This window comes from Anthonomus grandis, chromosome 10, assembly GCF_022605725.1.
Source record: "Anthonomus grandis grandis chromosome 10, icAntGran1.3, whole genome shotgun sequence".
In the NCBI taxonomy this organism is placed as follows: domain Eukaryota; kingdom Metazoa; phylum Arthropoda; class Insecta; order Coleoptera; family Curculionidae; genus Anthonomus; species Anthonomus grandis.
The window spans coordinates 1,047,309-1,069,445 of NC_065555.1; the positions used below are offsets into that span (position 1 = coordinate 1,047,309).

Genomic DNA, 22,137 nt, shown 5'->3' on the forward strand with positions numbered 1-22,137 from the left:
CTTGCCTGGTGTTGAGCAAATAAAGGAAAGTAAGAAAAAAGACCTTCGCGCAATGCTAAAGTACATTGATCAGGACAATAGGACATTTTTTATCACTATTTTAGATTTTTAATCATTTATTATTTTTGTGGACGTTATTTCTTCACTTATTTTGCTTTACGAAGTTTCTTTGATGTCTTACCACAGAACATTTGTTTTATTTTCCTTAATTGTCAAGTTTTCTTTGATTTCTAGCAATTTTTAATTTTGCCACTTAGATCACTTAGCTCGACCACTCTTCAATTATTGTAATGTATGTAGCTATTATGCTAAATAAACTTCTTTATTAATTTTATGTTATGAGAGAGTGTTGTACTGTGGTTTTTGTTAGCACAAGGGCGTTCGTTGAAATTTATGGCATAATCCAGGGTTGCCGTACCTCTGAATTTTTCCCAAAAGTTACTAGGAAAATTGTTTGACAGTTGAAAAGCTGTTCATTTAAAACGAGAAATGGCCTTGAAGAACTGAAGACAGGGTGGCTAAATTTCCCAGAAAATTAACAGATAAATATTTTCTTTCTTTTGTTATTAACACTACTGAAAAAAGTGGTCTGTCATAGTGGTGATTTGAAAAATTATTAACAGAGTTGCCATATTTGCAAATTTAGGAAATTTTGTGTGTGGGAATTAATTTTTCTTGTGTAATAAAACTACAGAGAAACTATTAACAGCGTTGCCATATTTGCTTTATTTTTTCCAGAATTAGGTGTGAACGAATAATAAATCTGAGTGAAAAGAGTTATTTGAATTTCATCCACAAATTAGGGAATTTTTTCTGGTGAATTACGAAAATTGAAACAACATTAACAGCGATGCCATATTTGTAACTTTTTTCTTAAAATGGGGAAGTTTTTGCTTGGCTGTTAAAGTTACTGAGAAATTATTAACAGAGTTGTCGTATTTGCTAAATTTTATTCAAAATTAGGAATTTTTTTCTGTAGAAAATAATTCTTGTTTGATAATCCAGCTATAGAGAAAACATTAATGACAAATATGGAATTAATGCAAGAAAAGATTTTTATCCAAAAACATATATGTGAAAACAGTGTTTATACCAACTCAAGGAATTTCTCATAGGATGCGTAAGAAAAACCTCTAAAACAGATATTTAGACACTGAGTTGCCAGATTTGTGCATTTTCCTAGTAATCTTTAAAAATTAAATGAAGAAAATCACATTCCTGAAACCCTGTACTATATTTCCTGGGACGTGGTTGTCAGATTTGTAGAATTTTTCCAAGGTATTAAGATTTGACTGGAAAACGCTTAAATAATTAATATGGTAGTTATTCTATGGGGTGAGATCTAGAAGGTTCTTCTTAGTATTAAACTATTACATAAATATTTCAGTTCTGACATGAATACTGGCAACTGCACTATAGCCACTATGATCAAAAGAATATTTCCTAACCAAGGGTTGTCCAAAAAAAAAAATTTCAATGCATAATTTCCCCTTTGAACTTTAATTATTGAATATTTAATCTGAGTAATACGTAAATGTTTGAAATGTTGGCAACATTGCACCAACCAACTGAACAGTCAAGTACATTTTCAAGCCCGTGTTTGCCAAAATTGCGATTTGTTGCCCAAAATTTTAGAACATAAATAATAATCCATTTATAGGCAAAAACCTAAAACTGACCATTTACACAGAAATAGCGAAAACTTTAGCCCATTTCTAAGCAATTTCCTACTCACTGATCACTTTAGTATGTCCAACGATGCGCTGATGAAGGACCAGATCCTCGTTAGTGTGAAATCCGAGTTGACAATTGCGACATTGAACCTCGTCGGGTCCGTGGTTTCTCATGTGCTCCTGAAGCCGTTCATCTGTCACGGCTACAAAAAGAATTTCGCCCACTTAGTTTCGTTTTTTAATTACTCAATGGAATTACTCACCGATAAAGGGACATTTACTGCACTTGGGGAAGACGTAGGGCTTGGCCGGTTTCAATCCGTGTTTGGTGTACAAATGGTACACCATGTAGTTCTCTTTGGTGCACTTTTTACCGCAATATTTGCATAAAGATGAGTCGAATTCCATTTGATGCTGGTCGCTCATGTGTTTCCTGAAGAGGTAGTAAAGGACGAACTCGGGAAAACCTTCTTGGTCGTCACCTAAATAATTAAGAAGAAGAAGGGTTTTTATATATTTACATAGAATGCAATAAGAAAGTAAAAATCCTAATTTTCCTTACAGTTTCAGAGATAATTGGATGAATAGGATAATGGGAATTTTCTTGGAAATAATCAGACGTGCAATGGTAAATAGTTTTTTAAACCATAACCCTCAAACGATTTCTTTTAGCCTCAAAATTTTAGCAACACTTTTAGCAAGAAATGTTTCTATTTCTTCCCTGGTGAGGGCCTAACATATGCCGAAACGTTGCTAAAAGAAGCATAGTTTTTCTTTAAAAAATAGCCCACTAAATATAATAATAATAATACCAACTTAGAAGTATGTTTAGTAGTGATAAGAAATTATAAATGAGGATTGTCCTCCTTACCATAGCATTCCAAACAAAGCCAAGGGCCCTCATCACTAATCGCTCGATAACTCGCCTTCCTTGACCTGAGTTTTGTTGCCTCTTTTTCGGTAGTTTCCTTTACGATTTCCTTCTTCACTTCACGCATCGTTTGCTGTCTGGTGGTCATTCTTTCGATAGGAGCAGCAGCAACCTGCTAAATATTTTTTGTAAAATTATTCTTAATTAATTTAATTAGATACCTATTTTAATGTTTCCCAAAATGTTGTTCAAAAAATTATTTACAGTGGTACACAGTTGGCCTTTCGATATACTCTTCATACCTTGGACTAATTTTGTCCTTATTACATGTTCTCGAAAATGTAGAGGATGTATTAGGAAAAACGGGACAAAGTTACTCCAATAAAAATTTCCATAAAATTACTTTGCAAAAAAATTAAAAAAATTTGGACCACTGTACAGGGTTTGACTTTAGATATATTACTTTACACACCGTCGACTAACTTTTTCTTTATAACATTATTTTTTGTAAACATACAGAATCTCCCAGCAAATCAGGACAAAGTATCTTCAATAATAAACATGAAAATTATATGTGCAAAAATTAAAAATAAAAATATTTAAGATGACTGTTCAAGATTGGACTTTCAATATGTTACTCTTCATACTTTAAACTAATTTTTTCCTTATTACATATGTTTCCGAAAAGATATAAGACGAACATTGTCATAAAACCTATTTACGAAAATTCAAAATAAAAATAGTTTAAACTACTGTACAGGATTGAACTTTTTATATTTTACTACCTCTTACCTTGCACTAACTTTTTCCATATTAGGTAATTGCGAAAATTTTTATTTTTTTCAAAAATGACTGAAAAACTCCAAATATTGAAAACATTGATTTTTGAAAATGTCTATTGATTTTTTAATTAATTTGATCTGTTAACCAAATAAATTTAAGGTAAAAACGTGATTGTGGATTAAAGATTTGGGTAATAAGAGTAATTTTTGTCAAGGCACTTTTTTTACACACATATTTCTACTAATCTTGAAAACATTTCACTAGAAAGGGCAATTCTTCCCAAATAATTTCATATAAGAACATTTCTTGTATCTCAAAAACTCACCGAGTTACAGGCAATTTATCTTACAAGGTTCAAGAGCCTCTAAATTTGAGGTTTTAAAAAATAAATTGGCATTATAGGACATTTTTAGGCATAACTTCGGATCCAATTAATATATTTTAATATTTTCTTCGCACATATATAAATGAGTTCCTGAGGATGGATTTGAGGATAAAAACGCAAGTCTAGGTAAAAGATTTGAGTAGTTGGAGAAGTTTTCGTCAAGGCACTTTTTACGCAATTTTTCAATCGGAATATTCTTAAAAGGAGTTTTGGAATGGAAGGACCAATTCTTCCCAAATAATTTCATATAAGAACGTTTCTTGTATCTTAAAAACTCACTGAGTTACAGGCAATTATGTTTCACAAGGTCCAAGGGCCTCTAAATTTGAGGTTTTGAAAAGCAAATTGGAATATCAATGTTTTAGCATATGAGGACCTTTTTAGGCATAACTTCGGATCCAATTAATATATTTTAATAATTTCTTTGCACCGATATAAAGAGGTTCCTGAAGATGGATTTGAAGGTAAAAACGTGATTCTGGGTTAAAGATTTGAATAGTTATAACGGTTTCCGTCAAGGCACTTTTTTTGCAACTTGTCCTAGCATGTTTAAACTATTTTTGAAAATATTTCACGAAATAATTGCAATATTCTTAAAAGGAGTTTTGGAATGGAAGGACCAATTCTTCCCAAATAATTTCATATAAGAACATTTCTTGTATCTTAAATACTCACTGAGTTACAGGCAATTATGTCTTACAAGGTCTAAGGGCCTCTAAATTGGAGGTTTTAAAAAATAAATTGGAATATCAATGTTTTAGTCATTATAAGACATTTTTAAGCATAACTTCGGATTCAATTAATATATTTTCATAATTTCTTTACACAGATATAAATGAGTTCCTGAGGATGGATTTGAGAATAAAAAACGCAAGTCTAGGCGAAAGATTTAAGTAGTTGGAGAATTTTTGTCAAGACACTTTGTAAGCAAATTTTTTTTTACTATTCTTGAGAATATTTCACGAAATAATCGGAATATTCTTAAAAGGAGTTTTGGAATGGAAGGACCAATTCTTCCCAAATAATTTCATATAAGAACGTTTCTTGTATCTTAAAAACTCACTGAGTTACAGGCAATTATGTTTCACAAGGTCCAAGGGCCTCTAAATTTGAGGTTTTGAAAAGTAAATTGGCATATCAATGTTTTAGTCATCAGAGGACATTTTTAGGCATAACTTCGGATTCAATTAATATATTTTCATAATTTCTTTACATAGATATAAATGAGTTCTTGAGTATAAAAAAACGCAAGTCTAGGTGAAAGATTTGAGTAGTTGGAGATTTTTGTCAAGGCACTTTGTAAGCAAATTTTTTTTTACTATTCTTGGGAATATTTCACGAAGTAATGGGAATATTCTTAAAAGGGTTTTTGGAAAAGAAAGACCAATTCCTGCCAAATAATTTCATATAAGAATGTTTCTTGTATCTCAAAAACTCACTGAGTTACAGGCAATTATGTCTTACAAGGTCCAAGGGTCTCTAAGTTTGAGGTTTTGAAAAGTAAATTGGCATATCAATGTTTTAGTCATTATAGGACATTTTTAGACATAACTTCGGATCCAATTAATATATTTTAATAATTTCTTTACACAGATATAAAGAAGTTCCTGAGAATGGATTTGAAGGTAAAAAAGTGATTCTGGGTTAAAGATTTAAATAGTTAAAGCGGTCTCTATCATGACACTTTTTTTCCCAACTTGCCTTGCATGTTTAAACTATTCTTGCGAGTATTTCACGAAATAATCGGAATATTCTTAAAAGGGTTCTTGGAAAAGGAAGACCAATTCTTCGCAAATAATTTCATATAAAAACGTTTCTTGTATCTCAAAAACTCACTGAGTTACAGGCGATTGTCTTACAAGGTCCAAGGACCACTAAATTTCAGTTATTTTAATACAAGTATTCGAAATTAGGCCAATCAGGGCAAAATTCTTACTCTTCTTAAAACGGCTTACCACAGGCTTAGGCTTCTCCTTCGCCGTCTTCCCGGAATCAGATTTCGACTGGGTAATCTTCAATTTAATATTCTTCTTCTTCTTCACCAAGTCCGGATACTTTTTCAATATTTCCGATACGATTTTCGTGTGGTCCACCTCGCTCGGATTACTGGTGGTCAAACTTATCACGGTTTCATCCTCGGTATTTGTGATTTTAATCCTAAATCGTTGGAATAATTAGAAAAGGAAAATATCTTATCGGTTTTATTACCTTTTAGGTGATGAGGCCGCATTGGTGTCAGATTTCCTCTTAACCGACTCGTTTGTAACAGTTTCCGAGCTGGATATATTGACTTTTCTCTCCGGTTCTACTTCTTCCGCCTCTTGACTCGTGCTATTATTTTTGCTTCGAGCAGGGTCCATTGCTCGCTGAGCTTCTTCCAGTACACCTAAATGCCAGATTTACCATCTGATGACCCTAAGAAATTTAAATAGAAATACCTGTTTTATGGTCATCGTCTTTAGTCCATAAGGGTTTACTGGTCAAAGACACCTCGTCAAAAGCGTTGTAAATCCCTGGCACCGGTGATAAATCATCTTCGGGCCATTCGAATCTCGTCGGTCTGGGTGTATTATCTGCCAAAGACTGTCACCAAAAAGTGCGATTTTATTTATTTTTAATAGTAACATATCGTTTAAAGATCTATAATCTATCGATAAAATTGCGGATGACGTAAAACTTTTTAGAACTACTGAGTGTTTCAATAATGCGTTGGGTCTAAATTGTTTTAGATTAGGGAATATGGATGGATCCAAACATATCAGTCATGTAACAAATAGGGCAATGAAGGTGCTTGGTTTCATTCAAAGGTCAAGTTTTGACTGAATGTTTATTTTCATAATGCTTTATTGTTCCCTTGATAGATAGATGACATACTTTATTGTTCAAGAACTACGACATATATAATTCTTATTAACAAAGTTTGAAAGACATACCTACAAAATTAAGTTCCGTAACAGACAGAAATATTTTACTAATACAATTGTTGGAAAAATTACAGAATCCTAAAAGCCTAATAGAGACTAGATCCTACTCAAGATTAAACAAAAAATATTCATCAACAGAATAAAACACATGGTCAGTTAAAAGGATTTTTGCACTTATGTCGGAACATTTTCAAATTCTCAATGGCAAGTGGTTAGGTAACTAAAACTTCATCACTTCATGTAACTAAAGTGAGGAATAGGCAAACATAAATTACAGCATGTTTGGTAAGTTCGGACATTTGAGAAATTAGGAAGATGTTTGTGAACAATACACACTATTTCCAAAACAAAAAGAGTTGATAGGGTGATGGTTTTATTTTCAATGAATACAGGGACGTAACAGACACATGACCGAACATCTTTTTTTGTAGAACACCACAGAATTGTTAGTGGAACTGTTACATGGAGTAACTCAAAAAAAACTCCAGACTTTTGAGAATTAATGCATTTAGAATTGGATATGCAAGGGACTAATAAATGGGTGAGGGATAGTCTACATTTGCCTACACTAGAGTCAAGAAGAATTCTTCTAGATTTATGTTTTTTACATAAATTAATAAATGCTTCTATAGACTGTCCTCAGTTGTTGTCACTTTTTAAACATAAACTTAGCAGCACTAGCTTTTAAGCAAAAATGAAAAGAAATTTTTTAAATTGTTCTTTCTTCAATCATAGTCTTATTAGTAACTTATGTTAAATGATATACTTATTATTAACTGTGATGATGATACTTGTGACTAACATTTTTATAATTACAATATAAATGGCTTGCGTTAATAAATAAATTAATAAAAGTTACTTACAGATCTGGTGGCTACTCTTTCTGGTCTGCTTTCGAACGTGTCCGAGGTGGACCCCCATCGGTTTGAATTGGAAGAACTCGATCTGGGCAAAGGGGAGAAATGTTGTCTTTTACCCCGGTAGCTGCCCCTTTTACTGGCAGTTGGGACTGGGGAGCTCATGGGGGGCTCTACAGGAGAATTTTTCTTCACTAGAAGTACGTACATTGAAATTAATTAAATAGGTTCATTTTAAAGCCATAAAGTTGTATTGATTTTAAAAATGTCCTTTAAACTCCTTGAATCATAGGAGGAACCAAATAATAGCCACATATTTCAAGAATGGTAAAACAAGACTCTCAACAAGATGAAGGCTCACTTGAACACTTAATAAGTAGAAGATTTTTTAGGGTTTTTTCTACTTCAGCAAAAATCTGTGAAGTGGAGTAACAAATTAGTCCTAGATCCTTCTGCTGGGGTACTCTTTGAAGTTGTTCACCATTTAAGGTGTAAATAACAATTATATTAATAAAAATTAGGGTAAATGACGTGCAAGCACACTCACTGATATTTAATTTGAAGCTATTTAAATTGCATCATAAATTCTTCAAAAATGAATGCCTGATGAAATGAAGTTCTGGTATTTTTAGGTTACTTTTTTTTTATTCCAGTCAGTTGGAATAATTTTTTTTCAAATTCCAAGCAGTAGAATCATAATTTTCCTTAACTGCCTGTAATTTTCCTTAATTGATTTTCCAGGTTTAACACACAAAAATTGTTTGTTTAACTGCCTGGAATTTTAGGCATTTCAGTCAATTTTTTTTCCATCCAATTTCAGGCAGTTTGGTCTCAAATTTGGTCTGAAATGCCAAGGCGTAGAGGCATAATTTTTCAATAATATAAACTAATTTTGCCCGTATTTAATCATTATCAGACATTAAAAGTTAATTTGTCTTTAAATTTCAGACAGAAAAATATTTTTTTTTTAAATTCCAGGCATGTTTGCAGCGCATATATACTCAAATGCCTGAAAATTGAATAAATTGTAGAAAATTTTGGTTTTTACCACCTAGAATTTTAGGCATTTGAAACTATTATTCTTTTCCAAAGTTTCAAGCAGCAAAGAAATTTTATACTGCCTGGAAAATGAACTCAACATCACAAACTTATCTGACAATCATTCTCTCGTTTGAATTTTAAATCGTCGTCAAATAATAATCACTTTTGCATTTTATTTGATATTTATTATATCAAAGACCATTGATAGGACCCAAAAACAAAAGTGTTCTAGGCCCTGTAAATCGCCAGAAGTACCTTTAAACACACACGACTTTGAACCTTTAATTTTGACATACTGGAACCTACAATTGAGGTATGACTGAATTGGGCAACCAATATACAAGGATCAGGCAAAGATTTTAAAATAATTGCTTTTTCCATTTGATCTGTACAGATATATGAGATTTTCCATTGATTTGATAAATGTTTTATTAAAGTTATATTGTATTTTGAAATACTGTGTCTCGACAAGTCACTTGTGAGTTGCACTAATAAACGAAATTTAAATTTTAAGTAATATATTTTAGGTTTGAAGCTTCATGGTATTTAAACAATATCTACTGAACACACTAGGAATGTTAAAGTCACCAATAATATTAAATTCTGAATTTTGTTTACCCACAAGGTTTGCCTCACTTTTCTCAAAAAAGCATTCATATAAATTACTACTATAGTTAGGAACAAAGTTCAGATCCAAGATTTGATCAATGACAGCAAGGTAGCAATTAATGGAAGAAAAGTTTGCCATTTCATAGAGTTCAAAAATGGTTGCATAAGGTCGACATTTAAAAATGCATGCAGTATTGCGTGGAATAACTTAACCAATTATCAATATAGATGTCACAATAAAGTAAATATTAAGGTGGACTGCCCCCTGGAATTCTCTGGTTGCTTTACTGTGATAAACTTTAAGGTGTAAATTGATTAAATTACAAAATTCAAGTCTCGAAAAACCTCAAAGTTCTGGTGAAAAAATGCTCAATAGATATATCTTAAATAACTCACCATCTTTCCAAGCATTTTCACTCTCTTCACCCTTTTTCTTATTATACTTGTTCAATCGATAAACTTTTGAAACTGCCGACAACTGTGCCTCCAATAATTTCGTCAACACTGTGATATTCATGGTATTGGCAGCGGCATATAGTTTATCATATATACTCGCATGATACTCCAACATACCTAAAACACAAACTACAATTAACACCCAATTTTCCATTTTTTGGCACACATACCGGTATACATAAAGTTAACAATTGGCACTATGACGTCAGCCTGTAGATCCGGGGGCATCATGATGGTGTTTTCTTCGTGTGCAGGGCAAGTTTGTTCCAGAAACCCAAAGTATTCGGTGCAAGCGTTCATGACCAGACGATGGACTTTTAATTGGACATTGCCTTCAAACTGTAGGGTTAAATCGCAAAAATCAGTTTTAGAGAAAAAGAGCTGGAGTCTCTGGAGGAAATAGATGCCCCAGTTGTCTACTCGGACTTGTTTACTTGTCTCCACCATGGTTATTAGTTGTCTTTAGCTGGAAACAAGTCTTCTCAGTGAGAGAATGTTTTTATTATATTTATTTATTACAAGTATCAACTGCTACAAGGCCACTTCACATACCATAAAAAGTACTGTAATAAATCATAAAAGGAAATACAAAAATGAGCAAATACATATAATAATGCAGAAATTACTCACACTCTTAAATACAACAACAAATACTCAAGACATCACTGAGCAGTTCAATTCTGTTTTAGTTTATTTAGAATTATTTTTTGAAACTGCTTCAGACTAGCTGAGTCAATGTCAATATCGGAAGCATATAAGTTAAAATATTCACAAAGTTTGTGGATAACCCAGATAAGAAACTAATGGATGGCGAGTGTTAATTTTGTTTATTGTTATACTGTGTCAAATTTCTTAATCCTACAGCGGGAATGAAAAGTTTCCTTAACACCAAAACTATTTTGGGGAGTAGACAGTTTTCAAAATAGGTATGGGTGAAATATTTTAAGTACTACTACAATTTTTAAAAGTGCAAGTGAACTTACATTGGTTTTCCAAGGATTAATAGGATCCCAGGTGTGATTTGGATAGGATGTAAGCAGGGCCGGGGGCATTATTGTAACAAACCTATTGATCTCCAGAGGGTGTATAGATATGTAAGGCATTGTTCCACTACTTCATATAACCAAATAAACCGTGAAATTCTTACTAGGAAATAAACTAAAACAAGGCAAAGCTGTGCAAAAGCCAAGGAAGGGCCCTAATCCCTTGCCTGTGTTCTCACTGTTAAAAAGCCATTTCCGGATAAAACTCATGCAGTTAAATGAAACGGTGAATAACATACGGGGGAACATAAACAATTTCCACTTTCCCGGAGTTTTTAATTTAAATTTACTGACCTTTTCTTTATTATTAAAATGTTAGCTCCATCTTATAATGGCTGCCTCAAACATATCGAACTGCCGGTTCGGCTATTTCGACGTAGGGGGCGCGGCAGTGCTCGCGCGGTAAATTTGAATTTTGCCTTTCTAATGTTTTTTTAGCGCATTTTTCAGGTTATTAAGGTCTCCGAAGGACCTACGTTGCTTATTTTCGGTTTCTATTATAGACACGCGACAGGAATAAAGCGTTTTAATAGAAAATTCACTGGGAAATCGCGGAGGGTTTTTAGGGCGTGCGCACCGAAACCCGAATAGATGTCGCAGGTTTCCTAATCGCGCTGAAAAACGTAAAAGGAGAAACGTGAAATGGATCGGTAACAATGGCGGAATTTAAACATTCGCCTGCATAAATCAATAGTATTGCTTCGGCGTCACATCAGAGGGCGCAATGGCGTTGTGTGTTTGTTTCGTATAGATTACTACTTGTTCGGCTTTAATTATAATTATAGTCCTCTACTTATAATGTTTTTATTTATTTTTAAATAGTTTTGTGTGCTGGTAAGAGCGGGAGAGAATAATATTAATTGTGTATTATAAGATCAGAATGACCGATAAAATAATATAATTCATTAACTTTCGTAATTAAAGGTTTATCTCTCATTAAACCAGAAGAACGAAACGAAGAGAAAACTGTTGGAATTCTCCCAATAGTGCCCTATAGAATAGTTTTTCCATTTTTCAGGTATAAAAAACGGGTCGTCAACGTCAAAACATTTGTTTACAAATTATAAATTAAATGTCAAATAAACGTCAATTTACTAGTGCGTAAAAAGTGAAACTTAACGCACCCTAGGAAGTGTGTAAAGTAAGCACTTTACGCACGGTAGTAGAAAAAGTCTTTTTAGAGTGCGTAAAAAGTAATTTGACGACTGTGAGTATTCCTAGGAGACGGGTGCATTCGACACAATCGTCATTCGACATAATGGACATTCGACACAATACCCGCGAAATATTTTAAACGTTCGAGTATGATCGGTTGGGTCTTTTACACGTCAGCCAATTTTTATTCGAAATAGCTGTAGTGTTGTCATCTAACACAAAATAGGGTTAGGTATAGGTATATTATTTTGTTTACATTCGAGTCGTGCTTACAATAATTAGTTTATATTTATCGATAGTTTGCCAAAAGTTATTAATTTGTGAGTTGTGAGTTCTTCAGTATATTTGAAGCTTTGAGATAACTACAAAAGACCTGGGATGATACTTCCTGATACTGATTAAGAAACACTATAACTAACTTTGTGTAATTTACTACTTGGCCTCCTATCCTGTGATTCTTCTTCTTAGAACATTAAATACCTGCATTATACTTATTGCGAAGTGACGAGGAATTTGACGCCAAAAAAACGTACGATCACTTGGGAAAGTGCAAGTTTTTGATCTTGTGGAAGCATGTTTTTCATTAAAAATTGTGGCAAACAAAGTTCCATTTGACTTGCATAGGTGTGGTGATATTTACTACTTTTGACTAATAAACTTGAAAAAGTGCAATTTAGGATAATATGCTGGAGAAACTGGATGATTTTGATAAAGTCATATGCCTCCGAGGATATGTGGATTATAAACTATAGTGTGTCAGCTTAAATATAACATACTGAATAACCAAAAGGACTGTAATAGACTATACAGTTTTTAATTTACTTATACACACACTTACTGCTATCAAGTAGTTTGTGACTAACATTATTTCTGAATTGGTGTTGTAAAAAAGTGCAATGAGTTATTAGTTAATAATATTTATAAGTAGGAAAAGAAACAGGTTCTTAGAGAATATCATATATTACAGCCTTATTTAGATTGAGCCAAGTTTTCATTCATATTGTTGAGTTTTGTCAGGGCTGGAATGTATACAAATTACAGTAACAGTTTACTATCTTATCGACTACCCATTTTCAAGATTAAAAAAAAAGACAGGTACATAGGATAGTGAATGTCGTATTCATCATAATTTCATTGTCGGAGACCATAAATTTCACTTTTTTCATTTTTATTTTTTTTTAAATCTTTTAAAAAAAAAGTGACTATATTAAATAATTACCCCTGGCGTAACAGTTTACTATCCTATCGAACGCCGTTTTTTGGTACGAATTTAAAAAATTACAAAAAACAGTTACAAAAGTTAATGTATGTCGTATTTATTATAAATTCGTTGTCGGAGACTCAATCATTTGATTTTGATCAGTTTTTCTTATGAAAAATGACTATTCACTCAACAGGTCCTTTTTGCACCCAGCGCCTTTTTTTATAAAAAATAATCACTACCAACCCAGCTCAGCCCCAACCAACCCAATCCAACCGCGATAATTCAGTGTCGCGAAAGGTTTTTTCGGTACGTATTCTGGTAAGTGATTTCCAATTTGTTGTCTCTCTCGTCTCAACATAATCGAGTATTTCCGAGCGGTGTGTTATGTGTCGAGGTCACCCTGTTCGGGCGCTCGCAGAGTCGCTTCGGGGGAAGCTTCGGGAGTGTGTCGAATGTCCATTGTGTTATTTGCCTGTTTTCCATTCCTAGTACCATCCCAAAATTGTTTAAAGGATTTGTTTGTGAGAGCTCTTAACCCCTGCTCTTCAGGGTCAATTATTGGATCAGCAATTTGGTTTGATTGCTGGGTGTTCTACTGAATTGAATGTCCTTTCTTTTGTTGACTTTCTGACTGAATCCTTGGGGGGAAAGGTGTCATGTACATGCTTTCTACGCTGACAACTCCGATAGATTAAATCATGGGTTGTCAATATATAAATTTATGAAAGCAGGCTTACAGGGGTTATCAAAGTGCTTGGTTATGAGTCACATGAGATTTCGGTATTGTCTGGTGTTTCACAGAGGTCTCACTTAATGCCTCTAGTGTTCAAGAATTATGTAAATGATCTCGGGGTCTTTTAGTACACCTCTTTTCTTCTCTTTGCTGACGATTTTTTTCTTAAGATTTAATGATTGCTGCTCTAAGAATGGTATGGACTTAAATGATAGAAAATATTATTCAATATGCTTTAATAAGTGTAGGGAATGTTAATTTATATTTGTTTTTCTACTTTTAATTTGGGAGCACTTGATTGGGTACACTTGAATAATGAGATAGATTAATAACACATTATAATTATTTTATTACTTGCTTTGTTCTCCATAAGTGCAAGTCATACCAACAACCCAACCTACAACTACTAAACCTCAGTTGTCTTTTGTCAATGTCTGACAAGCCATAAATAGGCAATTTCAAAGTATACTCTGGTTGTATACCTGACATCTCCCTTTTTTATAAAATTAAAAAAATAAACATTCTTATCCTGATTAACTTACAGAACTACATCCTTAAAGATCTAACCTAGTAGGTGCTCTAACTAATCTACCTCTACGAGTAACCACAGGATTTAAGTTTTCTTCTACTTCATCCTCACTTTCTGCACTATACATCTCAGTGTCTTCTGACTCATTTTCACTTTCATTCCCTAGTTCACTTTCACTTAACTCTAAGAAACACTTTTTGTTTTTACCTTCATCCCCCTCATTGTCTGAGAAGAACCTAACCGATTTATATTCATCTTTCACCCCTATATCTTTAGTATCTGAAGGCACAACTTTTATAAAAATCCTATTTCTAATAAATATAGAGCCAGAATCAGTTTTTACTTGATATGACCTGTCTCTAAGTTTTTGGACAACCCTACCAGGCACCCAAATACCTTTAGGCTTTAATTGAATTACAACTTTGGTATTAGGCAAAATGTCTGGTAACTCTTTAACTCCTGGCCTATTATAATTATTGTACTGTGCCTGTTGTGTTTTTTCCAAAAACTTAGTATAAATCTTAGTATCTATTACATATGGTCTTAAGGTTTGCTCAGTGACAGGAATAGTTGTTCTTAAATTTCTCGACATTAATAAGTTTGCTGGAGAAACATTGTCAAAAATTGGCATATTTCTATAATACAGCAAAGCCAAATAGATATCTTTCTTTTCCTCTAAGACCTTTTTAAACATATTTTTAGATGTTTGGACATTTCTCTCTGCCATACCATTCGATTTGGCATAGGTTACTTTATTCCATGGGATTAAGGGTATATTATGACACATTAAGGGTTCAGGAGTTTGGGATTTAGAATGTTTTTGACATATATAGCATTATTCAATTTTTTGTTTAATATCATTAAACATTGTGGGCCAATAAATTGAACCTTTAGCTAAGTCCAAACACTTTTTAACACCCAAATGGTTATAGTGTACTTTGTTTAACATTTCACTGTGCAAACTTTTAGGTATTACTAGACAATTTCCTTTTAAAATCAAATTTTTATGCAAAGTGAACTCATCTCTGAATTTAAAATAGGGTTTTATACACTCCCTGACTTTTTTAATTGAATTGGGCCACCCATTTAAAATAACAGTTTTTAATTCCTGTAGAGTTTTATCACTTAAAGTCATTTTTTCAATTTCATTTAATTTTCCTTCTGTAACATTTATTTCCGACACTACAAGACATACTTGTGCCTGCATTTCATTATCAAAATGATCATAACTTTTGTCTTGAATATAAGCCCTCGATAAAGTATCTGCTATAATAAGTTTTTTGCCTGGCTTATAGTATACTTCTAAATCATATTTTTGTACCTGTAATAACATTCTTTGAAGTCTAGGAGGGCACTTATTTAAAGGCTTTTTAAAAATTGTTATTAAAGGCTGGTGATCTGTCTCCACTTTAACTTTTTTCCCAAAGATATATTCATGAAACCTGTTTAAACCAAAGCATATTGCTGCCATTTCTTTCTCAATTTGCGCATATCTTTCTTGGGTTTCAGTTAAAGCTTTGGAGGCAAATGCACATGGTAAGTTATTTTGAAGCAAAACTGCTTCTACCCCTGACTTTGAACTGTCTACATAAATTACTGTTTCTTTTTGTATATCAAAAAATTGTAAGACTGGACTTGACGTTAAGATCTTTTTTAAATTCTCAAATGCTTTTTGCTGCAAAGATCCCCATGTAAAGATTACATCTTTTTTCAGTAATGCTCTTAAAGGCTCCGAATTTGTTGAAAAATTTGAAATAAATTTAATAACATAAGTAAGCATTCCCAAAGCCCTCTGAACATCCTCTTTGCATGTAGGTGTTGTCAATTGCTTTATTGCTGCTAATTTTGACTCATCTAACGACACTCCATCACCTGAAATTTGGTGTCCCATGTACTTTATATTAGATTTACCTAAATGACATTTTTCCAGATTAAATTTAATATTATTAGATTTTGCAGTTTCTAGGACCTTTATTAACCTCATATCATGTTCTAATTTATCTTTTCCAAAAATTACCAAGTCATCAATATAAATTCCTGTCCCTTCACAACCTTGAAATATTTCCCTAAACTTATGTTGAAAAACCTCAGGTGCAGACTTTATTCCATATGGTAATCTCAGAAATTTATACCGCCCAAATGGTGTGCCAAACACACAAAGATCTGTACTTTCTTTGTCAAGAGCAATTTGGTAAAACCCACAAGTTGCATCTAATGTGGAAAAAACCTTGGCACCAGCCATTTTAGCTGTAATCTCTTCCAGCGTTGGAATTAAACATTGTTCCCTCTGTATGCTTTCATTCAGATCTTTTGGGTCTAAGCATATTCTGAGAGTACCATTTGGTTTTCTAGCTATAACTAGAGCATTAACCCAGTCAGTTGCTCCTTCCACTTTTTCAATTATTTTTTGTTTTTCAAGTTCCACTAAGCTTTCTTTTAATTTGGGTAGCAGTGGGAGAGCTACTCTTCTTGTGGCATGAACAACTGGCTGTGCATTTTGTTTTAATTTTATGTGATATTTACCTGGTAAACAACCTATACCCTCAAAATTTTCTTTATATTTATCTAATAAGTCTTTATACTCATTATTTTCACTTTTTAAAGATTCTATCTATTTTTGTAATTCTATTTTTATGATTCTATTTTTATAATTCCTAGATTTATGCAAGAGGACAAGCCCAAAATAGCCTGTGTATTACTTTCTACAATATAAAACTCCAATTTAAACATTTTATTATTTTTCTTGCAACTTAATTCACATATGCCTACTACTTTTAGATTGTCCCCTGTGTATGACCTAAGCCTGCAATTTGTAGTTTTTATTGGTATATTAAATAGTCCTAAGTGTTTTAAGTGGTCTAAAGATAATACATTACACATTGCACCTGTGTCAACTTTAAATTTAAATTTATGATTATTTACAAACAGATCTGTAAACCATTCATTTTCTGACATGCAATTTTTATTTTTATTTTCCCTACTTTCTATTGCATCAATGTACAAAAATGCATCTGTGTAATTTCTTTCATTAATTTCTACTACAGAATTAATCTCGTTTTCCTCTGTTACCTCATGTACTGATGTGAAATTTTTACATACTACTGAGAAATGATTTTTCTTTTTGCATTTTAAACAAAATTTGCCATAAGCTGGACAATTATTTAAAGTATGAGTTCTACCACATTTAGTACATGAAATAAGTTTTTTACCTAGACTTCTACCAGCTCCATGGTGAAGTTGTTCCTGCTTCTGGTTTTGTTTTTGTCCATATCTTGAGCCCTACTTATTTTGAAGTCTTGTCTCAAATCTCGCTCTGTTATGAATATCATTAATATCCTTGAATGTATCTTCAGACTGCATCTCCCGGCTCTGCTCCTTGGCAAATTCCAAAATTTTGCACTGCTCGATTACTTGGTCTAAAGTTAAAGTGTCATCCTGTAGAAGCTTTTCCCTGAGCTCGTTACTCCGAACTCCACAGATAACCATACACTTAATTAAACCCTCCTCCAAGGCATCAAATTTTGAATCTTATTTTATAGGCGACTTTATTGTAAATAATTATGAAACTTATGTCAGAGGGTAGAAAAATAGGATTTAATTCCACACTTGCAAAATAAATAGGGAAATGAATGATGAATATATGATACATTTACATTTTTAGGAAATAGTATATAAGTTATATTTCAGCGTGCACATGCAGGGGTATCAACCTCTAGGAGCCAATTAAACAACATTTTTTATAAAAAAAAAAAACAATGTATTTGAAGAACTCAAATGTATTGTATGTAATTTTAAATTTGAATAAAATTTGATTTGGTCTGAGCTTATTATTCCACATATTTCAAATGTAGTAACTAAACCGTTCCTAAAATTGTTTGTATTAATTTTAGTTGATGACTTACTTATTTTAGGGATAGATTTAAAAGAAGTAAGAAGTTTAAACAAAAATTTGGGAATTAATATAAAGTAGAGGTCAAAAACTCTGTTTAAAAACGATTTGGTATGCAGGACTGTAAATCTATTAATACTCCAATTAATGTGCTTAAATAATTTAATAATTTTAAACATTCAAAAATTAATACTAACCAAGACTCGGTTCAGGTTTTAAGATCAGATCTTTTTTAGGTTGTAAGCCTGCTAAGTAGGTACCTGGATAAAGCCAACTGAAATCTTATAACTGCTCTTAAGAGTGTCGAGGACGAGGGATGTAAACATTATTTATTAGTATATGGTTATTAAAGAAAAGATGCATCAATGCCTGGTATAAATTACGTACATTGAAAGTGAAGATCAAATAGCAGATAGATTTTACCAATGCATTTGGCAGAGTTAAATTTGAAAAGTCTAGGAAAGGATCAGGGTTAGACTTAAGTATTTAGCAGTATATAAAGTTGAGTTTCTTTTCTATCATATAATTAGTGCGTTATTTAACAACATGTTTTTTTTGTTTATGTATTAATGTTTAAAATTATTTACTGTCACAAAAGAAAGAAGTGCGAATAAACATGATCTTACTTTTAAAATAAAAAACGTGTGTGTGCGCAGATATAATTGTGTAAAACCCATTCTTCAGGTGATCCAGCCAATAAAGAAAACCAAATTTTAATTTAAATTCGTTAATTTATTGCCACATGATTGTTGTTTTTGATTTGGAGCCCTAAAATGTTATTTTTATTTAATTAGATAATTAACTGGGTCACGCTAATACGTTACTCATACACAAAATAGATTTACAATATTAAAGTAACTTCTAATACAAGTACATCTTAAGAAGTAATCATATTACAAACATATGGTTTCATTATACTAGACAATCATTCAAATAAATACTTCTTCATAATAACATCAGTATATAAACGTTTTTCATGCGACACTATTGGTGCTATTTTTCAAACTCTCATACCAGTTCCTACACTCGTTGGTCAAAGGATTATTATTAATATACCACAACACTTTCGGGGAAATATCCACCAGTTTCCTGGGGAAGCACCTGAGTTGATTATGCTCCAGCCTGATCCAGTCCACCATTTTCAAGGTGCCCAAACTCCCGACGCTGATCTCCTCCAATTCGTTTTTGTGCAAAAACAACCAGCCTAAAGTCTCGATACCGTCAAAAGCCCCCTCGCTCAAATACTTAATTCGATTATTATTCAAATGCACGTGCGTGGAAACGTTCAAATTAGCCGTCGGGTCATAATGCATCCCGTTAATATTCTGTAACGCTCCCGCGGGAATGCTCGTGATCCAGTTAAACTCGAAATTCAGCACGGTTATCTTTGGACTGCCTAAAAACCAATCGGCCGACCAATATCCCAAGTTGTTCTGGTCCAGTTGCAATATGCTCAAGTTGGGTATATCGTTGAAAGCTCTAGGATGAATGGATTCAATGCTGTTATTGGATAAGCATAGTTCTGTCAGCGGGAGCTTATTAAAAACCCCCTCCCTAATGGTCTTAAAGTTATTATGACGCAGCTTGATTAAATACAACTTGGGCAGATTCGAGAAACATCCGCTCTCCAGATCGGCGAGGCTGCTGTTGTCGATAATAATGTCCACCAATTTCGGAAGTCCGTTGATCGCGTCCCTTTTTAAGATCGGAACGTTCTGATCTAAAATCTGGATGTATCTTACGTCGACCAAGTCTTCGACGGGGGAAAAACAGCCGGTGATCCTTTTCACATCTTTTGCGCCGACTAAAGTGACGTTGGTGTCGAGGAACGTCGACTCCTCGCAACTTTTCGCGTACGTACAAAACAGCGCGAGAAAAACGACGATTAAAAAAATTCCCCGGGAGGCCATCGTCGTCGCGTTTTCTACTAAACTGAAATTATTGTTTTGACATTAACAATTTAAGTTTCGGCGACGACGATAAAAGTCGATTCATGACTTCTTATCGCTATCAATGAATGAAAGGTCGCCCGGGGTTAATGACGGTGAAGTAATTATTTAAAATAGTCAACGGATGTGTCGCTGCTACTGTGTCCCCGCGATATTTTTTTTTCTTGGGTGATTAGGGAGTTTTATATTTAGATTACGTATGTGGAATTTTTATTTGGTGTTTGTGTCTGTCCTATGGGGCGTATACAGGGTGTCCTAAAAATCAATGGCAAGCCGAAAACGGGCAATAGACCAAAGAGGTGTTCAAAGATTTAAAAAAAATCTATCTTGAGCACTTTTAAAATTATAGAAGAGAGAAGTGGCTGTGTTGCTCGAAGGATAATTCAAATTAATCAAACTAGATGTATTCAGAGGAATTTATTTTTAAAAAGCTTAGCAGAGCGCTTTCGGCGTATGATGAGCCATCATCAGTCCTAATTGTCAGTTAAGCCCAGAAGTTTTTCATAGTGGGAACACATTTGATAGTATGAAAATTATACATTACATTTAGACTATACACTATCTATTCATCACACTTAAGACTGTACAGACACTAAACAGGACGAACAGTAACGGACTCTTTATTGTAATAAAATGTAAACAAAACACAAAGGAGACTAACGTGCTCCCCTTTTTAAATACTGTTCGTCCTGTTGAGTGTCTGTATAGTCTTAAATGTGATGAATAGATACCGAAAACCGTAAAAAAAATGACACCTCCTGTTGATCTTTTATGTACTGTAGTTACAAATTTCTTAACAATTTTTTTTAAATGTAACCCTGAGTAACCCGAGCTTCGATAAATTACAAAACTAAATTCAACCACAACTGTTCACATTTTTAAGAAATTATCAGATTTTTGCTCAACTTCAAAATTGTGTCTTTTCCCTATTGTTCCAAATTGTGTTTTTTCCTTTGAAGGACCAGTCTGCAGCAGCGTTTTTGCGTTATAATGAACCTCGGGCAAATAACACAGTTTGTCATTTCATACATTTAATAAAAATGCCCAAATAAAACACTACTACAAACACATTTTAAATGAACTGTAATAAATTTAATTCTGGTTCAAACAAAGACAAATTATAGATTGCCAGAAGCATTCGAAAAGAACCGGCCGTTAATATGTAAATTACGCGTATGTAAAGGTGAATTTGTAAATTTGTATCATCATAGTTCGCAGGGATGTTAACCCGTTGAAAACCACGCACTTTTTTCTTTGACCCAGAAAACTCTACTGCTTAAAAACTTAAAAATAAAAAATCTCTTCTCTCCCCAAAGGAAGTTTTTCAGAATCCTTCAAACCGGCCGCTTTCAAAAGTTGGCGTATCTAATCTAGATTTCAAAATGGTAAGATACTTGCTAGATTATTGGTTCAATAGGACGTTTGGGACCGTGGGATTGGCCTGCGAGATCACCTGATCTTACACCACTTGATTTTTACTTTTGGAGTAATTTGAAGCCAATGGTACACAACAGGAACTATGTTAATGACTTTATTGCATTGGTCAACAAGATCCTTCTGAAATGTAAGCAGCGATAACACATGCTGTACAACGTAGGATTTTAAAGTGCTTAGAAGTCAATGGCAGTCATTTTGAAAATTTATTGTGAATTACTTATAATCTTAGGATAACCTGATTAAATCATTCTTAAGTTATGAAACAAATTGGATAAAGTTATTTTGTATAGGCACACATTTTCTTTTATCCATTTTTTGTAAATTGGGGTACATTTCGTTGAACTTTCGGCATGTTCTTGCTACAATTTTGTCACATTGTCCATGCATAATAAATAGATTCATCAAAACTTCATTTGAATAATTATTTCTCTCAATTTCAAATAATTTTTAAGGTTTAACTATTTTAAAGAAGCACCCACGTGTATTACTTACTATTATTAGCTACGTTTCCAACGCGCAAATCTATTAGGTCCATGGATCAAATGATAGACTATTTTTATTTAGTACATCCCTGTACATAAGGATTGATTTTGAGGGTT

The 22,137-nt window shown here is 33.1% G+C and overlaps 2 protein-coding genes and 1 pseudogene across 6 annotated transcripts in view; all 3 read right to left on the reverse strand.

The window, feature by feature from the left end:
- The window catches only part of LOC126741643 (centrosome-associated zinc finger protein CP190), a 29,242-nt gene extending 18,004 nt beyond the window's left edge, over positions 1-11,238 (reverse strand). The window contains exons 1-10 of one of the 5 annotated variants that reach the window (XM_050448174.1): positions 10,937-11,238; positions 9,770-10,065; positions 9,540-9,716; positions 7,500-7,687; positions 6,151-6,295; positions 5,921-6,098; positions 5,668-5,869; positions 2,545-2,719; positions 1,937-2,155; positions 1,736-1,876 (exon numbers count right to left, since the gene is read on the reverse strand). In XM_050448174.1, coding sequence (XP_050304131.1) covers positions 1,736-1,876; positions 1,937-2,155; positions 2,545-2,719; positions 5,668-5,869; positions 5,921-6,098; positions 6,151-6,295; positions 7,500-7,687; positions 9,540-9,716; positions 9,770-10,046 — 1,702 coding nt within the window. In that variant the 5' untranslated portion in view covers positions 10,047-10,065; positions 10,937-11,238. Of the gene's footprint in view, positions 1-1,735; positions 1,877-1,936; positions 2,156-2,544; positions 2,720-5,667; positions 5,870-5,920; positions 6,099-6,150; positions 6,296-7,499; positions 7,688-9,539; positions 9,717-9,769; positions 10,066-10,582; positions 10,914-10,936 lie in introns of those variants that run through there. The other 4 variants (XM_050448172.1, XM_050448171.1, XM_050448173.1 and 1 more) reach the window with 4 other exon arrangements.
- Positions 11,239-16,894: 5,656 nt separating this feature from the next.
- Positions 16,895-19,065, reverse strand: LOC126741351 (uncharacterized; annotated as a pseudogene).
- LOC126741645 (chondroadherin-like) lies at positions 18,864-20,102 on the reverse strand. Its single transcript, XM_050448176.1, has one exon. It carries the CDS (start codon positions 20,060-20,062, stop codon positions 19,127-19,129), a length of 936 nt encoding a protein of 311 aa, XP_050304133.1. The 5' UTR covers positions 20,063-20,102; the 3' UTR covers positions 18,864-19,126.
- Between the last annotated feature and the right edge of the window lie 2,035 nt (positions 20,103-22,137).